Source organism: Rhinolophus sinicus, chromosome 14, assembly GCF_057876585.1.
Source record: "Rhinolophus sinicus isolate RSI-liver-muscle chromosome 14, RSI-T2T, whole genome shotgun sequence".
In the NCBI taxonomy this organism is placed as follows: domain Eukaryota; kingdom Metazoa; phylum Chordata; class Mammalia; order Chiroptera; family Rhinolophidae; genus Rhinolophus; species Rhinolophus sinicus.
In genome coordinates this window covers 150,145,817-150,166,313 of record NC_142514.1, presented here as the reverse complement: position 1 = coordinate 150,166,313, position 20,497 = coordinate 150,145,817, and the positions used below count along the sequence as shown (strand labels likewise).

The window sequence follows — 20,497 nt, the reverse complement described above, 5'->3', positions numbered from 1 at the left end:
TTCTGCATAGTCAATGGTGCAAACTGGACTCTTGAATCCTGTCTTTTGGGAAAACAATGTCAGACAAATTAAGAGAAGATGGGTTGCTTACACAGGCCTAGGTCCAGAGCAACGGGCAATGGTCCAGAGTCATTTTCCTGGATCTTTCTGGAGTGCATGACATCATTGCATGGTGACCCGACATAACGGTACTGGCATGACGATGTGACTTGCCGTGCTACCCCATACACCCCACGTATTTGTACGATAAACCTCTGGCACTGAAGTCAGCAGTGTGTGAGAAACACCACACAGAAGTCGGCAGTTACCAACATTTCCACTGGGATCCTGTGGGCTCTTCTGGTGCTGTTAGCATAGAAATAAAGTTGTTTTGATTTGCTACTGTCTCTCCGCTATCAGAAAACTGTTATTAGGAAAAATCACATTAATTAGCAACAGCTGAGGAAAGGACCAGCTATTTTGGAACTGCAGCTGCAAATTTCTTTGCAATCTGACTGTTGCCTAAATTTTAACAATTAACAGAATAAATAGTCTCTAAATGTATTTAATCATGTTAATTTTGTTTCCCTCTATTTGTGCTACTGTTTAGGACTGGTAGTTAATCTATATTAAAACTCTGATACCATTAGCATGCCTTAAAGCATAACCTCAGCTTTCCTATTCCTCTATGATATATAGGAAGTGATCTATTGTTTAGCGTAATGCTAATTTTTCTAACTTTGTACAGGAAAACGGATAATTAAAATTTACCAACAAGTTAGCCTATTAACCAAAATATTTGATTAAGGTAAACATCTTATTTTATAGCCATGTTGGGTAACAGAATTAGTTGGATGCGTGGAAAGAAGGAAGGAAAGAAAGAACAAAGAAAGGAAGGAAGAATGGATAGAATAATAGATAAACAGAACAACAGACAGATGGATACATACATACATATATACATAAGGACTGAGATTTAGCCTTTTAAATTCTAATCTGAACTAGTTCACTACTTTTGTTTATAATCATCATGAAAACAGCATGGCAAAATCATGGTATAATAGAAAGACCATTTTAATCGGGCAGATCTTCATCTACCCTTCTGTGTGTAGTAGGTGAATTACGTTCCTGAGCCTCAGTTTTCTGCCCTGCAAATTGGGGTTAATACCTACACAGAGCTCTTGTGAGTATCAATGAGCTAAGCTGGCATGGTACATGCCTAGCACGACATAGGTGTCTGAAAAAAGGTTACCGTCCTTTCTTCCTTCTACTTTAAACCTTGTGTTGCTATTTATCTTCTTATATATTTATGCCTTTTCTATCCAACTAGGGAGTTAATTATACCCTTATGAAGTAGGGACTCTCTCTTGCTCATCTTGCTCAATGGGGCCCACTGGGTGTTCATACCAAGACACCAGTGTTAGCCCACATGCCTCGACTTTATCCTCAGCTGGTGCAACAATAATAACTAACATCTATCGAGAGCTTACTATGTGCCAGGTACTCTGTAGTGAGCATTTTACATACTTCAAGGGTTCTTGGCCCTGGCTGCTCATTAAAATCATTTGGGGAGCTTTAAAAAAGCATCAACACCCTGATTCCATCTCAGACCAAGGAGATCAGAATTTCCAGGGGTGGGGCCAGACATAGGTGATTTTTAAAAGCTGCTTGGGTGATTCTAATGTGAAGCCAGGGTGGAGAACATAGATTATCTTGTTCAATTCTCCATCCTATGATAGGTAGGTACTATGATTAATAATAGGTGGGTATTATTATTATTTCCCTTCGCAGATGAAAAAAGCTGAGACACAGAGGGACCGAGTAGCGTGCCCAAGTTTATATAACTCTTAAGGGGGGGAGTCAGGATTAGGACCCCAACGAGTTTGACTCCACAACCCATCACCTTCTCCACTGGGCTTTCCCGACTCCTATGTGCCAAGGAAACACCAAGCTAAAACTACTGGGCAAAGACAGTATATGTAGGTGTCCCGAGTATGATCCAGCGACTTTGATCATCATAAAAGAAAATGGGCAAAAGCACAGCAAATCCTTTCTATTTTAAAAGTGGAGACCAGGTGTCTATCTTGCCTTCACTCTGGATCTGGCTGATCCTGTTCACATCACATTACCTCTCTGAGCCTCAGTTTCCCACAATGATTATGGTGTTGAGCTTGCAAGAGTATTGGAAGGTGTTCTGCAAATCCTGAACTACTTAAAAAATGTAAAGGGTGCTTCCCATGCCTTAACTCCTCATCCCCATTTTATAGAGGGAAAAACAGGCTCAGGCTGGGTAGAGCCAGGGCTCCACCCTTGACCTGTCTGACCCCAGAGCTTGCCTGCAAGGGGCAAACTATCTAATGCAATGTTTGCAATCAGTCAAGAACCATCTTGAAAAAAGTGGTTAGCAATAGAATCTGTAGTGATGGCCAGAGAGGTAAGGAAAGTGAGACTTTTCCTGTTGTGGAGGAATCATGGAATAATTAGGCTTTTCTGTGAAGAGCTGTTTTAGAGATGGTCCTGGCAGCAGCTGCTGGGGGGAGACTTGATCTGCTCCCCTCCCACACTCCCCGCCCCCCAGCTGGTAACTCTGTCACTTCCTGGCTTTATTCCAGGGTCTAAAGTGAAAATGGAAATGCAGGCTTGCTCCAAAGACAGCCTGGCATTTCAGGTTTTCAGATGAATGTTCATGTGCCAATCCCTCTGCTTTGTTCTCTTTTATTCCTTCCCCCATACCTAGCACAAGCCTGGCACATAGTAGGTGCTCACTAAGTGGTTATCAAAGGAACAACTGAGTCCTGTGGGGTAGTGGGGGTGGAGGGTGGTGAAAGATACATTGATGTTCCTTCCTGCTGAGGCCAAGTACCACCGCAGCACCACATACAAATGGGACATCATACCTTTGCCTTATTCACAGTTTCTATACGAAATTACTCACCTTGACCCAACTTTGTGCCCCATTTCTTCCCCTGTGATGGCCTTTCCCACTGAGGACCCTTTGGACCTCATCCTGAGCCTTTCTTCTTTGATTTGGCCCTTTGGTGCCCTCTTCTACTATGAGCTGCTCTGGTTTTGTAGCCACCCAGAGGACAACCGTTGCCTGGTGCAGTCCAGGCTCCAGGCTGACCCAGCCCCATGGTAAGGCTCACAAGACTGCTGATGGCGCAGGTGTGGGAAGGCAGTGAGGAGGGTGAGAGGGGTGGTGACTTGAGTGGGTAAGATGTGCCGACAGACGGTGGCTCACAAGCATCTCCTCCATTCACCCCTCTAGTTAGAGAATTATTGAGGCCCATAAAATGCAACCCTTGCAAGAATTCAGTCTCATGAAAGATCTACTCATACACTGTGGCAGATCAAAAGCCTGGGCTGTGGAATTAGACTGTCTGGGGTTCAAAGCCCAGTTCTGCTACTTCTGATGTTGGGCAGGTATTCGCTCTGTTTCCTCTCTGTTAAGTCAGAGGATAGTACTATCTTCATCACAGGGTTGTTGGCATATATTTTATTATTATTATTATTACTGCTATTTAAAAATTAGAGCAATACGCAGCTGAATGCTCAAAGAAGGAATGTTTTAACTAAGGAACGGATAAAGAAGAGAAGTACAGAAAAAAGTCACATTTATTGAGCGTCACCTCCACCTCAACCACACTCCTTGCTCCACCATCAAGATCAATGTGCAGGTCCTCAAACATTCCTTACTCTCTCTGGGCTCGGGACACTCCTACACACTGTTTCCTCTGCTGTCTCTCTCCTGTTGCCTTCTGGCATCTCACAAGTTGTGTTCTGTGGCCTATCTGCATCGTTCCAGATGAGGCCAGGTGCCCCCCACCCCCAGCCCTGTGCTTCCCTGGGTGGCTCCCATTCACACCCGGTGGTTGCTGCCCATTGGCTGGTCTGCTTTCCCACCACTCTGCGAGAGCCCCGCTCAGCTCTGCATCCTCGGCCTCTGGCATGGGACCTGGTATGGAACGGTCGTGCTACATGAAGGAATCAAGAAACGAATGGACGCAGCCCAGCCTCTCAGGTCTGGGGAGCCTTTGCCTCTGTTCTCCATTGAACTCAACGTTTTCTCATCTACATCTAAACCCAAGCTGCTGAGAAGAAGCCAGGAAAAACAGGGAAAAAGAAAGATGGGAAGTGGAAGATGCAAATGCAACTCTTCTCTTTTTCATTCTATGCCCAGTCTACCCTCCACTTCCCCATCTTTGAGCTGAGTCTTTTTAATTTGAAACCCTTTTGAACTTACAAGAACAGTACAAAGAATTTTTTTTTCCCCAAGGCATTTCGGAGCAAGTGGTTGACATGACATCTGATCACCTTGAGTACTTTATTGTATACTTCCTACCAACAAGGATATTCTCCTAATACAAATATGATTATCATATGTAGGAAATTAACATTAAGATGCCTAATTCTCAAACCCTGTTGAAATCTTGCCAATTGTTTCTTGATAGCCAAAAGGTCCAGTATAGAATCACGGTGTTGTACCTAGATTTTATGTCTCTTTAGTTTCCTTCAATGTAGAACAGCTCCTCAGTCTTTCCTTGACTTTTATGACTTTGAAACTTTTGAAGACGACATGTTAGTAATTCTATACAATGTTTGAGCTTGTCTGATGTTTCCTCAGTATTAGATTCAGGTTATGAGTCTTTAGCATTAATATCAGAGAAGTGATGCTGTGTTCTTCTCATTGCATCCTATCACGTGGTACATGATTAAAATTAAAGTTTGGCCCCCATCTGGTGTCTGCCCGACCTCTCCACTCTACAGTTCCTGTTTTTCTCTTTGTAGTTATTAAGTATTTTGAGGGCAGGTATTTCGGGATTATACATCCAGTTCTTTATCAGATTTTCCTATCATTTATTTATCCATTCATTCCTTTAATTGGCATATGTATTTATCTATATCAGATGACCTCTCGCTTTCCATTTTATTTAATAATCCATTACTCTTACAACTCTGTGGGAACTTAGAGCCCATTGTATTTGTGCGTGGTTTCCCTCTTGTCTTGATGTTATCTTTAAATTTTTATTTTACCTGGTTGTGATTTTTCGAATTTAGCATGACTATTTCGTTTTATGTGTTTCTTACGCGAATTGTCAAGGAGCAAGCAAGCAAAAGGAAAGGAGACCCAGTGAGACTGAAATTAAATAGTTTTTGAAGCTTGAAAAACCACCTTTAAAAATGTTCAGTTTTTATCCAAAGTGCCAGGAACTGGAATTCACTTCTGGGGGTGAACCACTTCTTTTGTCTTAGGAAACACCTATCTAATGATCATCATTTTATGGCAAATGTGGAGGAATATCAACAACAACAAAACAACAATAATAACCAAATAGCCGTGTATAGAGCTTATTCTGTGCCAGACACTGTTCTAGACATATTGCATGCCTATATTAACTCATTTAATCCTCACAAAACCCTATGAGGTAGGTACTATGATTATTCCCCTTTTACAGGGAGTCATCTGAGGCACCAGGGGTTTAAAATAACTTCACAAATGTTATTAGTAAGTGAGGGAGCTAGAATTCAACCATAGGCCGCCTGACCTGAGACTCCATCTTGGTAACTACAATGCTAAACAAACTAGTCCAGAGGGGAGTTAGGTCTGGAATTTGGGGCAACTGGGACTTGCACAGGGACATTCTTTTGAGGGGCAGCAGAAAAATCCAGCTGTGGATTATTCCTCTAACCCTGAGGTTAGGCAGGGAGCCTGATACCCACAAGTGTGAGAGGAGGGAACCCCATCGATGAGCTTAGGCTCCTGCGCCCTGAGAGCAGCCAAACCTATCAGCCAGTTATGTCGTTTCTCTGCGTTATAATTCTTGTTTGGCACTCCCCAAGCTTTCGATAACATCTTATTAACCATTGTCACTAGGCCCTAGCTGTGAAGTAGGGTATCAAAGATGGGCTCTAAGCGTGGAGCAAAGGTAGGGGACAGCTCCCTGAGGAACAGACACGCGTAGTCTAGACCTGGGTTGATGGCCGGGGTGGCAAACAACAGCCAGGAGTTTTTGATACATGTAATAATTCCCTAACGATTCCCCAAAAATCTTGGCTGGTCAACCTGGCAGAAGCCTGGTCTTTCTGTAGTTAAGAAAGAATTAGTTCCTGGCTAATCATCTATAAATAGTATTTTCCATTTAAAAACATTGGGGGGGGGCACCCTTTGAGGAATCAGATTTGGCCCTCGGAGTACACATTTTTGGTTCTGTTTGGAGCGTCCTGTTATTTCTAGCAGTAGTTGAATCAGGCTGTGGATTATTCCTCCATCAAACCATGACTCAAGAGCTGGGATCCAACACATCTTCCCAACTTCTCCTTGGGGGGGGGTGTCCTTCTTTAGCACAGCATGTATCCCCGTTGCTGACTGAGGAAGAAGGCAAGGCGAGTCTTCCATCTCAATGTACAAAGAAATAGGTACAAAGACATACAATGTGTGTGTTACTACATCTGGTGTTCCCACTACAGAGGCATTGTCAAAGAGGTACTGAGAGCCACGAGTGAACATATGATAGATGGTGAAAGGTAAAAGCCAAGGGAGACCACTGAAAGCCAGACACAAAAAGCCAAGGGTAGAGAAACCAGATCCAGGAAGTGGGTTTACCCAGCAACACAGCTGGTGTGAAGGCAGATTCCCTCCAAGCAACGTGGACTAGAAGAGCAGGGCCTGTTCGAGTATATTCTGACTCATCAGATTTCTACGTGCAGCCACAGATGTGTTTAATTTTATACGTTGAGACTGACTTGCACACTCTGAGCATGCACGAACCCTGCCTAAGCCACATAAGCGTGGTAGGTATGTAACAGGGAGTGGGAGACCCTGGCTGCCATTCTGAGGGCTCTGTTTGCTCTCGCTGGTTTCCTGATTCCACAGCCACAAGACAAGACTCAGCCCTGCGGCTTTCATCTGGGGTTATGGCCCTGTCACCCATCATTCACCACTCCCCGATTTTTCCTGCACTCTGGAAGGCTTTTTTTGGGTAGCTGGAACTGTTGGTCAGAGTCTGAGTGTAATTATCACAAAATAGCCTCTGACTTTACAAAAAATAAAAAAATAAAAAAATGGACTTTGCACCATGTAAGGAGACGATAGCTAACCAGTCCTACACCCAAAACTGCAATTAGAACAATTCTGATGTCATCGTTAATCATTCCGATTTATGTTTTGAAAGGAAACCAAATGATGAATATAATGATTATTTCTGTTTCTGCTTCCCCCTCTCTCTCTCCTCAAAAATTGGCAAAGCACTAAAGTCAAATTAAACATCTGTTTGAAAAATAAGCTGGAGCGCTGATGACAGCTGCCCTGAACTTACAAATGCACCACAGCTGTCAAACTCTAAATTAACAATGATTTTCATTTATGAATAGCATAGAACTAAGATATAAAAGCTTTTTCTCCTCTGTTTTCCCAGCTTCCAGAGGCTGTTAAATGTGAAATCTTAGGGAAAAGCCCAAGGAAAAATGTTGCTGAAATCAGCCTGCAATAATTAACCATGGAAGGAACGGGACACATTCTTTCTTATGTAATCTCATTTCTTCATTGGCGTTAGGATGCATAGTCTCTGCAGCAAGAAGGCTGGCAGGAGGTAAATAATTCGAGGACAATCCTTTGATTAATAGTTGAAAGCGAATAGTGATGGAGCGTTGAGAATCTGTGGAGGAATGTCTTCTATCGCACTGAGGAGCCTCTGGTCATCTTTCAGCATCTTTTGCACCTTCAGTGGGCTTCAGCCCATGCTTCTTCCAGATGAAGTAACAAATGCCCAGATATATGACTTGTGACACTGTGGTTGCACCCTGGGTGTAAAAGATCTAATCAAGCCATTTTGGTGACAGGATAAAATATGCTAACATGTTTCACACTTACTTTATGAACCTGAAAGACACAGTAGGTGTGGAACCATTTCTTTATCCTTTTCTGCCCTTGTCCCAGAGTCGTCACTGTCCTTCCTGGGGATGGGGGAAGGCTCAGGAATGGAGAAATAAATCTAATGTGTGTATTCCCTAATTTAAAAAAATATATGGTTAATTTAGGCATGATACCATCTGGTGCTTTTTCACTATTGCCCAAATGTTTCCATTTTTATTCTTTGACCATCTCATGTCAAAAATGTCAACAGGGATAAACAAATTGCATATACATATAATGGAATATTATTCAGATCTATAAAGGAATGAAATGCCAATACATGCTACAACATGGATGAATCTCAAAAACATTACAGTAAGTGGAAAAAAAACAGATGTAAAAGATCACATATTATATGATTCCATTTATGTGAAATATCAGGAATAGGTACATCCATTGAGACAGAATGCAGATTTGTGGTTGCCAGTGGCTGAGGGGAGAGGAGAAACTGCTCAATGAGTAAAGAATGTTGTGTTGGAACAATGGAAATATTTCAGAACTAGATAGAGATAGTAGCTGCCCAACATTGTTGAATGTACGAAACGCTACTGAACCAATGACATTAAAATGGTTAATTTTATGTTATGTGAATTTAATCTCAATTTTAAAAATGTCCACGAGGTCCAGACATCATACTTTGATACCACCATGAGGAATATATTGCCTACTCCTGCTCCATCAAGGGGAGAGGATGGCACTGGTCTTGCCGCTAGGGCCCTGGGCCCTGGTGCACGGTTGGGGTGGGCAGTGTACTCACGTGTGCCCACCAAGTTGCAGCCAGCCCCTTGCAATGTTGGCACCATCCATAGAGCAGGGCTTTCCTGTTCTCACCTGAGCTTTAGTTTACTGCTGTGCCTGAAGCTCCTTGCAGCCATACTTCCTATTTAATTCTTGCCAGTTTCCTCTCCTGGGGGCTGGATCCTGCACCTGGGACCCTAGCTGCTGAGTGAAACTCTGCTGCCATTGGCAGCTCCCCTGGAAATGTGCCACTGCCAGCCTTTCAGGATCCCCTGGCATCTGTAATTGACCTGTTGGATGGTATCTCAGGGTATCTAAGTCTTCCTGAACCAAGCACATGTTGCCCTTTTAGCCACGGCCTCGGTCTTTCCCAACGCTCTCCCAAGAGCCAGTCACTTCAGCTGATTGGGGGTTTTCCACCCCCTTTTCTGCAGACTCCGTACTTCCTCTCCTGGTTAGCATTGCGGAGGTCCTAGCCAACCATAAGGGAAAGCCACCCTGACTTATGACAAAGGAACCTGCGGTTCATTTCAATACCTAGTGCCAGGAAAATTGTGGGATAAGCTGCACCCCAGCCACATCAGATCCTCCTAACCCTGCCAGCTTCCTCTGAATCAAACACAGAGTCATCTCATGTGGGTTTTCTATGTTATTTCCTTCCCAGATAAAAAGAGTGGGTGAACTCGATGAAGTTACAAAGTATTATGAGTGCTAGTTAATTCCTTCTTAATACTCATCCTCTCTTCCCAAAAATAAGCTTTTCTCTTGCCAGATCCCTGGGTTTGCTTTCCATTTTCTAAATGACATTTAGTTTCCTTACTTGGAGAACACCATTTCTCCCCACAGGCAGTCCTCTACCCCTCGGTTTACAGGAGGGGCTACACATTCACAGATCAACTGAGGCAGAAGGCAGGGGTGGGGGGTGGGGTTGGTCAACCTCAGTCAATGAAGTTTCCTGGTGATTAGTTAAGAAGGGCTTTAGAGTCAGGTAGGTTTAAGGCCCAGCTCTACCACTTAACTGCTTTATTACCCTGAATATAAACTCTCCAAACCTCAGTTTTCTCATCAACAGAATGGAAATAATATGGAGAAGACCCTATAAGTTTTTATGAGGATTAAGTTAGATAAGACATATGATGCACCTAGCACAGTGTTGGCAATAAATGTAAGCTGCTTACACTGTTATTCATACCAGGTCACGCATTGGGCACCTCTATATGCCTCTTCACATCCTCTCATCCAACTCTGACTCCAACCACTGCTGCAGTGACCAGCTCTGCCCCACTGTCATTGGATGATGCACATCTCACCTGCATGGTGTATCTCTTGCTTCTTCTACCAGAGCTTCTCTGATGCTGTAGTATGTGTTCAGAATATGATGAGTGCTCACATGTGTGCAACCCAGAAGTGCAAAGGGGTTAATGCTTGTGGGGCCACCGTGATCAATGGAGGATGAAAGCCCATGGATAATGGCTTCCTCCTGCATCTCTGGGCACACTGTTCTGAGACACACATCATACACCTTCTCAAAAGGTCCTAGCAGGATCAAGTACCACTTGCCTACAGTGATGGCCAAGTCAATAATACTTGACCAAATCACATCTGCCCCCCACCCCTCCTGTCCCCCAGGATCTCTTCCCAAATAAACTACCTGCCTATAAGCCTTGGTCTCAGCTGGGCTTTTGGGAGAACTTGGGCCAGAAATTAGCAGTTACTGAGTTCCTAGCACTGGGGGATGCATCACAGTTGAGGTCAGTATGCTTTTTCTATAAAGCTCCAGAGAAGAAATATTTTAGGATTTGTAGTCCATGAGGTCTCTTTTGCAACTTCTTGGTTCTGCGGCTTTAGCATGGAAGGGCCCTAAACGATAGACAAATGAATGAATGTGGCTGTGTTCCAATAAAACTTTATTTACAAAAAAAAGGCAGGGGCCGGATTTGGTTTACAGGCTATGGTTTGCCAACCCCTGCATTAGGGCCACAAAGGGAGTAAAAACGGTCCCCTCTTCCATGAAGCTCACAGTCTTGTGTGGGAGAAGTGCCTAGAAATGAGCTGTAAGGTGTTTGGAACAAGTTGTGAAGGACCTTGGATGCCATGCTAAGGTATTTTGACTTTATTCTTTGGTCATGGGGAAAGTTAAATATGTTTTCAGATCTTGTAGCAGCTGCAGGTGGCAATAGGTTATTTCACTGGCAAGAAGTGAATTGCTTCTTCTGAACATTTATGTGAAACCTGGTTCTGCCAGAGGGCTGCCCTCTCTGCACTCCTCCAATACTCCGATACTTCCATTATTAAACTCTCTTCCCCTCACTTTGTATCAATAGGGCAAAGGCCGCTAATCTGATAGCCTGGAGGCCAGATGCATTTCAGAATTCAGAATATTTCTGGATTTCAGAAGGATAATACAGTGCAAATTCCATATATTTTGTAATACCCCCATTAGGGTCTGGAGTAGCATCAAACACATTAATATTTACACCAAAAGACTACAACTAACTTTAAATCAGTTTAGGGCAGGTTTGGGCCCTAAATGAGTTAAGAAACATCTTTTGGATTTTAGAGGTTTTTGGATTTCAGAATTGCAGATGAAAGACTGTGGACCTTATTTGTTTTGTTGTGTGTAACCCCTAGACTGTGACATCCTCAGACAGCCTTTAAGTCCTCAGTGGCCACACACGGGGGGTGCTCAATTAATGTTCTCCAGAGAATGATCAGACCAGAGTGGCTGGAGAACAGCATTCAAGGAGGGATTTGGCGGAAGAAGAGGCTGGTCAAGGACTCTGGTGAAGGACGTGGGGATATGCTGATCAGGACTCAGGACTTCATCTTGAAGGCGATGGAGAGCCCCATTCAAGTTTGTTAGGTAAGTGGTGTGGCTCAGTGTGTGAGGACAGCAAGTTGTACACCAGCACGAGGAAGATGCTGGGCTAAGCAATTAGGAGTTTCCTGCCATGGCGAGGCAAGAAATGTCTGTGAATAAGGCAGTGCATGCAAAGCAAGTGATAGACAAAAGAGACAAATCAGGCAACTAATGATGTCGGGGGAGAGGGAGAAATGGGAGCTGAACCTGACCCAGTGGCACCCAGTCTGAGATGGCAGAGTAGTATCAAGATCACAGACTCCGAAGCTCAGATGCTTCTGTTTAAATCTCAGCGCTGTAACTTACTCTGTGACTTTGGACAAGTTACTTAACCACTCTGTGCCTTAGCTGCCTCTGTAGTACCAATTTCCTAGGGTTGCTGTGAAAAGTAAATAAGTATTTGTAACGCACCTAGAACAGGGCTTGGCTCTTTGCTACTATTACTGCTGGTAACCAACCTCTGTTTTGTAAGATTGAATTCCCCAAATGGTTCACCAAGTGACTGTCTCCTCAGGACAAGGATGACCCAAATCTTGGACCCTCCCAGGAAGTGGCAAAGGCATGTCAGAAATCCAGTAATAAGAGTATGTAATATAGGCAATAAATGTATGGAAAGAGAGGATCATTTTAGGGGACAAAATTTTTGTCACACTCAAGGGGACAGGGCTTCCCTCTGGTGAGGTTTTGTAAATATCTATTCTATTCATGAGGGCTTTTGCTTTCAATTAGTTGCTACTTTGCTATGGTAGTTTTCAGTATTTTTTCAGCATTCTAGCAAGCCAGGTAGACTTTAAGTGCTGGGTCATTCATTTGTACAGAGAAAGCTATAAGGAGGGCTACCTGAAAAGCCTGTAATTTAGAAATGTTCAAATCTTTGCATCCAAGTAAAAAATGGAAATGGTGTCAGGTTTGTGCCAAAAGGAAGTCGTAACTTCTATGTGCTTCTCACCCCAACCCTCCTTGGTGAAGGACTACAACCAACCAAGCGGGCCTCAGAGCTGTCATCTACAGACATTTAGCAGACTCTGCGGCTTATCCTACCAGGCTGTCATCTCCCAGGAATATTACCCAAACACTGCAATACAAATGTTCCTTTTTGCAAATGAGGGTTCTGCAGCAGAGTTGGCATCTCCCCTTTCATCTGTCCTGAACTTTGCTGCCAGATTTCAGTGTCCTTACTTTTTAACGAATCTTCCTCCCAATATGTCAGCCCACTGTTTAATAACCATTAATAGCTCCCTCTTTCCTCTTAAATCAAGTTCAATCTCTTCATCTTGACATTGGAGGACCCCCATGACTGAGCAATGGGTTTTGGTTCCCAAAGACCTTCTCATCTCATGAAGCCTTTATGTTTACTGTCTCCCCAGGCTGCCATCTTTACTCTCACCTCTAAGCTCTCACTTCAGTCTTCACTCTGTCCACCCCTTTCACCTGGAATAACCTCTTCCCTTCTGTCCATTTATCTAAACCCTACTATAGCTTTCAAGACATAAACTAACGTTTCCAAGAAGCTCTGGTGCTCTTATTATTCCACTCCTTACTCAGCTCCTTTCTGATTAACTAGGCTTAATTTGTCCCCAGTTCGTGTCTGTCTCAGGTTTGCTAACTTTTGCATACATATTTTTGTTGACACCAAAACTAGACTAAAAGTATCTTGAAAGTTAGGATCATGGTTTGATCTACGAGTCTTCCTCAGTGCTGGCATACTCTGGGCACACGGTAGGTGCATATGGGATACTGGTTAGTTGGTTGGTTGGTTGGTTGGTTTACCAAACACCACCTTTCACAAGAAAAAGAAGGAAACTTTTTCAGTTAGATAGAAAGTTTACTCAACTTGATTAAAGGCATCAATTTGAAACCTGTACTTCACGTTTTACTTAAAAGTGGAATACAATAGTATTCCCATTAAAACCAGTAATAAGCATGAATACTACTATTTAATATTTACTAGAAGTGGTAGATAATAAACTAAAACATGAAAAAGAAAAACAGTATACTTAATCATTATTTACCAAAAGAATGAAAGAACAAGTCATTAGAAATATCAGAAAAGTTCAGGAATGTCCAGATTCAAACTTAAGGTACAAGAATCAATAGGTTTCCTAAATACAAGCAATACACAATTAGAAAGTAGAGCAGGAAAAGAGAACCCAATCAAAAAAGCAATGAAACCATAAAATACCTATGGGGGAAAAAGCCCCCAAGGATTTGCAATCTAAATGAAGAAAAATCACATTACTTTGCTGAAGGACATAAACTATCTAAATAAATAGGGGATAGTCCATGTTTCTGACTTGGAAAACATATTATAGGGAGCTGACTTTTCTCACATTAAACTATTAATTCAATGCAACACCATTCAAAATCCCAATATAAGTTTTTACTGAACACAATAAACTTATTCTACAATTCATCTGGAATTATGAATCTGCTTGAATGGCCATGAACATTTTGAAATAGAAGATTAATGAGCGATGACTTGCTATCAAAACATAAAATAAAATTGTGCGATTAAATGGTGTGGGTTTTGTGCAGGAATAGATAAAAAGATCAACGGAACAGAACAGACATGTATAAAAACTTTATATTTGATAAAGTAGCATGTCAAACAATTAGGAAAGGACAAACTATTTGATAAATGGATATGGGACAACTAACTAACCATTTTGAGAAGAATAGGTAGATTTTGATTTCCCATCTCTGCCGGATGTCTTTGGCTTGCTTCTCTAGATACCTTCTCCATCCTATGGCACCCTGGCCTTTTCCCAAGTGGAGAATCTGCACGGACTATATTCATATCAGTGGGCTCCATCATCCTCATAGTTGAACCCAGGCCAAAGGAGAGAATTGGCAGGAAATCAGAGGAAGGGAGTGGAGTAGGGGTCCCTCTGGGGTCACTTCAGGCTAGTTGCTTCCTTCAACCAAAAGTCTCAGCTCCTGGGAGGTGATGGTCTTCTCCGCTCCGTCCTCTCTTTCCCTGCCTTTTGTTCCTTCAGTTCTGGTGGTAAAGGCTGCTTTCACCATTGTTTTGGCCACACCATTGTAAATAGGCCCCTTATTAAACTGTCCCTTTGGCACCTCATTTTGAGTGTGTCATCTATTTTCTGTTGAGACTTATTTATACCATATCACTCATAAAATTAAATTCCAGGAATATTAAAAACCTAAATGTATTTTTAAATTTATAAAAATATGGAAATATATTTCTAACCTTAGCTGTAGGAAGATTATTTTTGAACAAGACACAAAATCAAAATTCATAAGGAAAAGGATGGATACATTGGATTAAAGTCAAAATTTCAAATGTATGGATAATTAGACACCCATAAACATAATTAAAAGAAAGGTGGAAAAAAATATTTGAAATTTATGACAAAATGTTTTTATCTGGAATATATAAAGATCGATTTTAAATATACTTAAATATATAAAACTATATATATATGTAAAATATACTTTGTACATAAAATGTATTTTTATATAATTAAGTACTTTAAAATCAATTCGTTTAAAGATATATTATTAGAAAAACGACAAGAATATGAACAGGCCATTCACAGAAGAAGAAACAAAAATGGAATAAATAGGTGAAAAGATTCTTAATATTACTAATAATCAGAAAAATGTAAATTAACATAAGCTACCATTTTTAAGTATCAGATTGGCAGAACTTTAAAGATTGATACTATTAACAGTTGTTGAGCAAGTAAGGGAATAGGCTCTCTTATTCACAGTCAGAGAAAATGTTTAAATTGGCAAGCTTTTTGGAGGAAAATCTGACAGTGTCTATTAAAATTATATATGTGCCTGCCTTATGATCCCATTTCTTGGCATCTGCTGGGGATAAAAACTTGCATATTTGTTCAAAGAGACATTTAGAAGGGATATTAATCACAGTATTATTTGTAATAGTAAAAAACTGGAAACAATATAAATGTTCATCAACTGTGGAATAATTAACACATTCCCACTCTAGATTATATGCCACTGTTTCTAAAAAGAGGTAGATTTACATGTCCTGACCTTGAAATCTCTCTAATCTATTTTATTTTGTGAAAACTCATTCATGTTGGGGACATCACATATGTAGACCATGATACCATTTGTGTAAATTTATATTTCCATAATAATTAAGGTATTTTTTTTAATGTTTACTTATAGGAATATAAATGCCCACATAAAAGTTTAAAGAATGTACACCACATTGATATCTTTTGCTAACTTTGGGTAGGAGACTCTGGGATTCATTGGAAGTAATATCAGGGATTTTTTACTTTTCCTATATTCTATACTTTTCTGTATTTCACCATCTTCTGTATTGTTTGAAATTTTGCAATGTGAATGTATTCACATCTTACCTATAGAATTATTATTTATTTAGTGTACAGTTGTAGCTTATATTTAATTCTTCAGAAAAACAAAAGAAAGGAAGAACATGGGGCTTTAGAGTTACGTGGATGTGTGACTTCAAGAAACTTGCCTAATTCGCTGGTACCTGACTCCTGCTCTGTAAAATGGGGTGGCCTGTTGTGAAGATTAAATTAGATACTAGACATGCAGCTGAGTTCCTGGTCCATAGAGGGTATTGGTTGTCCTGTTCTCTCCTCCATTTGGCCCATGAGAACCTCCAGGGCCAAGAACCAACATACTTGTTTTCTGTATATCCTGGGTGCCTATGCAGATAAACGCACAGTTATGTTTGTTGAAAGAACAAGTGAATGCACAAGCCACACTGGTTAACTGTTGATAAATAAACATATGTTCACATATATTCATTGTTAATGGGTAAACAAGAGATGCCTTTATGGCTTCCGCCAGGAAGATCAGATGCTTCTGGTTTGTGAGAACAGGAAATCAAAGAAAACCAGAGATCCAGGCCAGAGGGATAAGAGTTTTTAGAGCAGGAAGACTCATCACAAAGATCTGGTGTTTTCCAGCTTTCTTCTTCAGAGCCCCAGGCCCTGAGGAGTGATAGGGTCACCATGAGCAGGGTTGTGGGTACTAGAAATCCAAGCTGAGACTCGGTCCCCAGGCTGAGAGACTGAACATACTAATGGACAATGGCCAGGCCACATATGACAACAACAACAGAACTCTTACCCCACCAACAACAACAACCTCTGTGGCAACTAGCCTGGGAAGCCAAACCATAAGCTCTGAAACTATCAGCCCAGAAAGTTTAGGTCTTGGTCAATAACTACCAGCTTCTCTCATTTTTGCCCCACTGCCTCCTCTGTTTCCAACTCAGGACCAAACAGAGCCAAACATACACTGCAAACCAACCTCATAAGATGCTTTACTTCTAGTTAGCCCACTTCCAGCTTGCCATGCCAACAACTCCAATCAGAATGTACCTGCAGTCTTCCCTTCTTTTCACTGTAAAGCTTTCCCACTCCTCTGCCTGCCTTTGAGTCTCTGCAAAATGCTAATGACGGTAGCTGACTCCCTTGCTGTATAGAAAGCTCTGAATTAAATAGCCTCTGTTTGTTCTCATTTCGGTGGTCTTTGTTTATTCCCACAAGATCTTCTCCCACATTTCAACTAGATAGTAGGTACATGTTATATATTGGGGTTTATATATAAGATTTCATTTAAAAAGTCCTACTGCTGAATTTTTTTTTTTTAATCACCACTGTAGAGGAATGCCAAGAGCCAAACTTCTCAACGAATCTGAGGAAGGACGCTCAGCTTGCTTTAAACTAAGAAAGAAGCAAACAATGCCCAGAGACAACAGCAAAGGGAGGCCGAACAAAGACAGGGCTGCATCTGGACAATGGACAGAGGCTTCCAGAGATCTCTGTGGGCTTTTTTCCATAACTCAGGCACAGCAGAGTCCAGAAACTGCAGGAACTGGAGTGCCTAGGTAGAATCCTTCTTTACCAGCCTCTTCTCAGGGCTGGGCTGGAGTTAACCACAGTTATAAATCTGTTGAAATGTTCACCTGCCAGAGGTGCAGACAAATGAACCAATTATATAAATAAAGCCTTGGGGGATTTAAAAAAGAAGAAGATAGTTGGGAAGGTCCCAGACCCCACCTCTATGGGAAAATGCCTTCTTGGATGCTGGGATTGGAGCTGGGCCCATCTATCCATGACTATTTGCCTGTCTGAAATCCTAAAATACTCACTCTATGCAGTCTTTAAGTCTGTTTAAAATAAATTATTCCTGTTTCTGAAACTGGTGAATGTCAATAGATGTCTCAGCAAAAACAAACAAAAAAAAAACAACAACAACAAAAAACCGTTTTGCAGTCAAATAAGTTTGGGGAGTACTGGGTAAAACCAAGTTAGACAGCTTTCATTTCATAGACAGAGTTCTAAGGGGTAAGGACTTTGCAAAACTTTCAAAATGCTAATATATATTGTGAATCTGGAAGAAAAGGATACAGTATGTAGTGTTTTCCAAACCTATTTAACCATATAAGTTAATTCCCTGCCCACCTATTTACATTTATTCCCCGGAACACCATTCTATGCCACATAATTTCAGAGACACGGGTTAGATAATGCTACCTTTCAGAGGAAAACTATTAGCTGGTTAACGACTCTTATCATCTACTGTAACTCACCAAAAGGAGCATCAGGAGGCCCCATAGGATGTGGCACAAGAGGGCAATTTTGGTGGGAGAAGGAAGAAGACAGGATCATAAACCAGAGCCGGAAGCTAATAGAGGTTAGTTGGGTCTTCCGACAGCCTAGCACACTTTTAGAATACTAGATACTGAATTCCAGATGGAAGAAGTCAAAGATTACCCTCACCTGGTTCGTAATTTTTCTTAACAAACCCTAGTATCATTATCTCTAGGAAGATAGACAGTAGCCAGGACAATCACTGTGTTCGATGAAAATACAGATTCAGGCAAATGATTCTTGTATATCCCTTCACCAACAGTGGCCCATCATCCTATTTTAGAGTTGAGGTAACTGAGGGTAGAGAAATGATGCAACTTGCCTGACGACCCAGCAAAACCACTTTTCTTTCTGCGACCACACCATGAAGCCTTTGATGGACCGCAGGGAAGGGGGAGTAAAGCATTACAAGAATTCCACGCTCACTTACTTTAGAATGACGCAGCCCGTCCCTGCTGGTGGCGCTATCCAGAAGACTTGGATCCGCGTCCTCCTCCGTGGGGTGCTTTCAGTGACCGCAACAGGGCAGTTACTCATAAACTGTGTTTCTTCTTCATCTATGATCTGTGGAAAACCAGTGGAAAACAAACACATTAAAATGCACTTCGCTTTGGGAAGGCTCTTAAGTTTCCGAGTTGACACTTGCTTAATTTTATTTTTAAACCTGTCATTTTCTGTTAGCAGCTCTAGATCCCCAGACACCAGAATAGTGCCTGGCACAGAATCCCAGCCAAGGCTTGTTGAATTAACATGAGGGCACGGATTTGGCACACGCTCTCCCGTGCTCTCTGGGACCAGGATCTTGTGTCAGCACTTTGAGGAACAGGCCACTAGGTGCTGATCTTGTTCATTTCATTAAGATAAACTGTGTCCCACTTCAGGGAAGGAAGAAGAGGATGGGGAAGAGAAAAACCCAAAGCAAACACTCTCTTTATAGCTGGATTTTGTAATTCAGCTACAATTTTATAACTTGAAATTAAAATGTGAGAAGAAAATACCCCTTTGGAGGAAGTCTCCCAAAGTACAGAAAGTCCCAGAGTTTCACAGCATTGTTTACTTGTGCAATCTCTACTCTCTTAATTGGTGCATTATATTAGTGCTCTCCCAAGTTAACCATCAGGGTTCCCTACGACACTGCAAAAAAGCTGGTAGCCATATCCCCATTCCCCAGGGCCGCTTTCAGCATTTCTCCTGCTTGCTTCTGGGTCGGCTGCCAGTATGTGCCTATCTATCTAGTAGAACCATAGACTATTAGACCTAGAAGGGTCTTTTGGGAGAAATCACCTAAATCCTATTGCTCTTAAGTGCCAACTCCAGTGGATTGGGAGTAGCTATGTCATGAGTAGTGTTAATGACATTAATAGATAGCAGTTATGGAGGGTTCAGTATGTGCCAGGCACTACACTAAGTGCTTTTATCTGAATTATTCACTTCATCTTCAAATGTAATCTAATGAGATCATTACACCCATATTGTATTTATTCTACTTGTAAAACTTTCTCTTTTTAACACAGCAGATATTAGGTTGGTGCAAAAGTAATTGCGGGTTTTCCAATTATTTTTAACTTTTTAAACCGCAATTACTTTTGCACCAACCTAATAAAAAAATTAAATCTCACTCCTTAGTTCATCATATATTTTCATCACTGGACAATGCAAAGGCAATCTTCCAGTACCTTTTGTTTATCTCTGTAGTCTTTATCCTACTGTCATGTCCATCCTCTTTTTTAGCACCTGTTCCTAAATATTTAATATATGTCCTTCTGAGTATTTGTGTGTATATACATTACTTACTTGAAGTTATATAGAATTGTTCTGTGAGTATTTTAATGTTTCTTTCACTTAACCTTACACGTTTGGGATATGTCAATGGCATTCTATGTGAACGTAATTCATTGATTCTGACTGCTGTCTAGTATTCACTGCATGCATAGACCACACTTTACTTATCCACTCTCCCGGTGAGGAGCAATTAGCTGATTTCTGGCTCTTTGCCCCCATAAATATTGCTTCAATGAAGATTCTCATGCTGCTCTACTTGTGAACTCACATGAGAGTTTCTCAGCAATATAAATCATGTCGCAGGATTGCTGGGTTGTTGGGTTGTGGGTATAATCATTAATTTCACTACGTACTGCCAGATTGTTCTGTAGAATGGTTATACCTACTTTTATTTTATTAGCTATGCACCAGTGTTCCCATTTCCCCACCTCTTCACCAGTACTGGGATTGCTGTACTTTCTAATAATTTCCAATCTGATGGATGTAAAGTAGTATCTTGTTTTAATTTAACACGAGCAAATTTGAGCCTCTTCACAAATTGATCAGGTTTCTTCTGTGAATCTTTGCCAGATGTCTTTTTCTTGCTGATTTGTAGCA

At 41.4% G+C, this 20,497-nt stretch overlaps 1 protein-coding gene across 1 annotated transcript in view; it reads right to left on the bottom strand.

Annotated features, from left to right (window-relative positions):
- The window catches only part of SPON1 (spondin 1), a 244,233-nt gene that overhangs the window by 157,921 nt on the left and 65,815 nt on the right, over window positions 1–20,497 (bottom strand). The window contains exon 3 of the mRNA XM_019754482.3: window positions 18,549–18,682. Coding sequence (XP_019610041.3) covers window positions 18,549–18,682 — 134 coding nt within the window. The remainder of the gene's footprint in view (window positions 1–18,548; window positions 18,683–20,497) is intronic.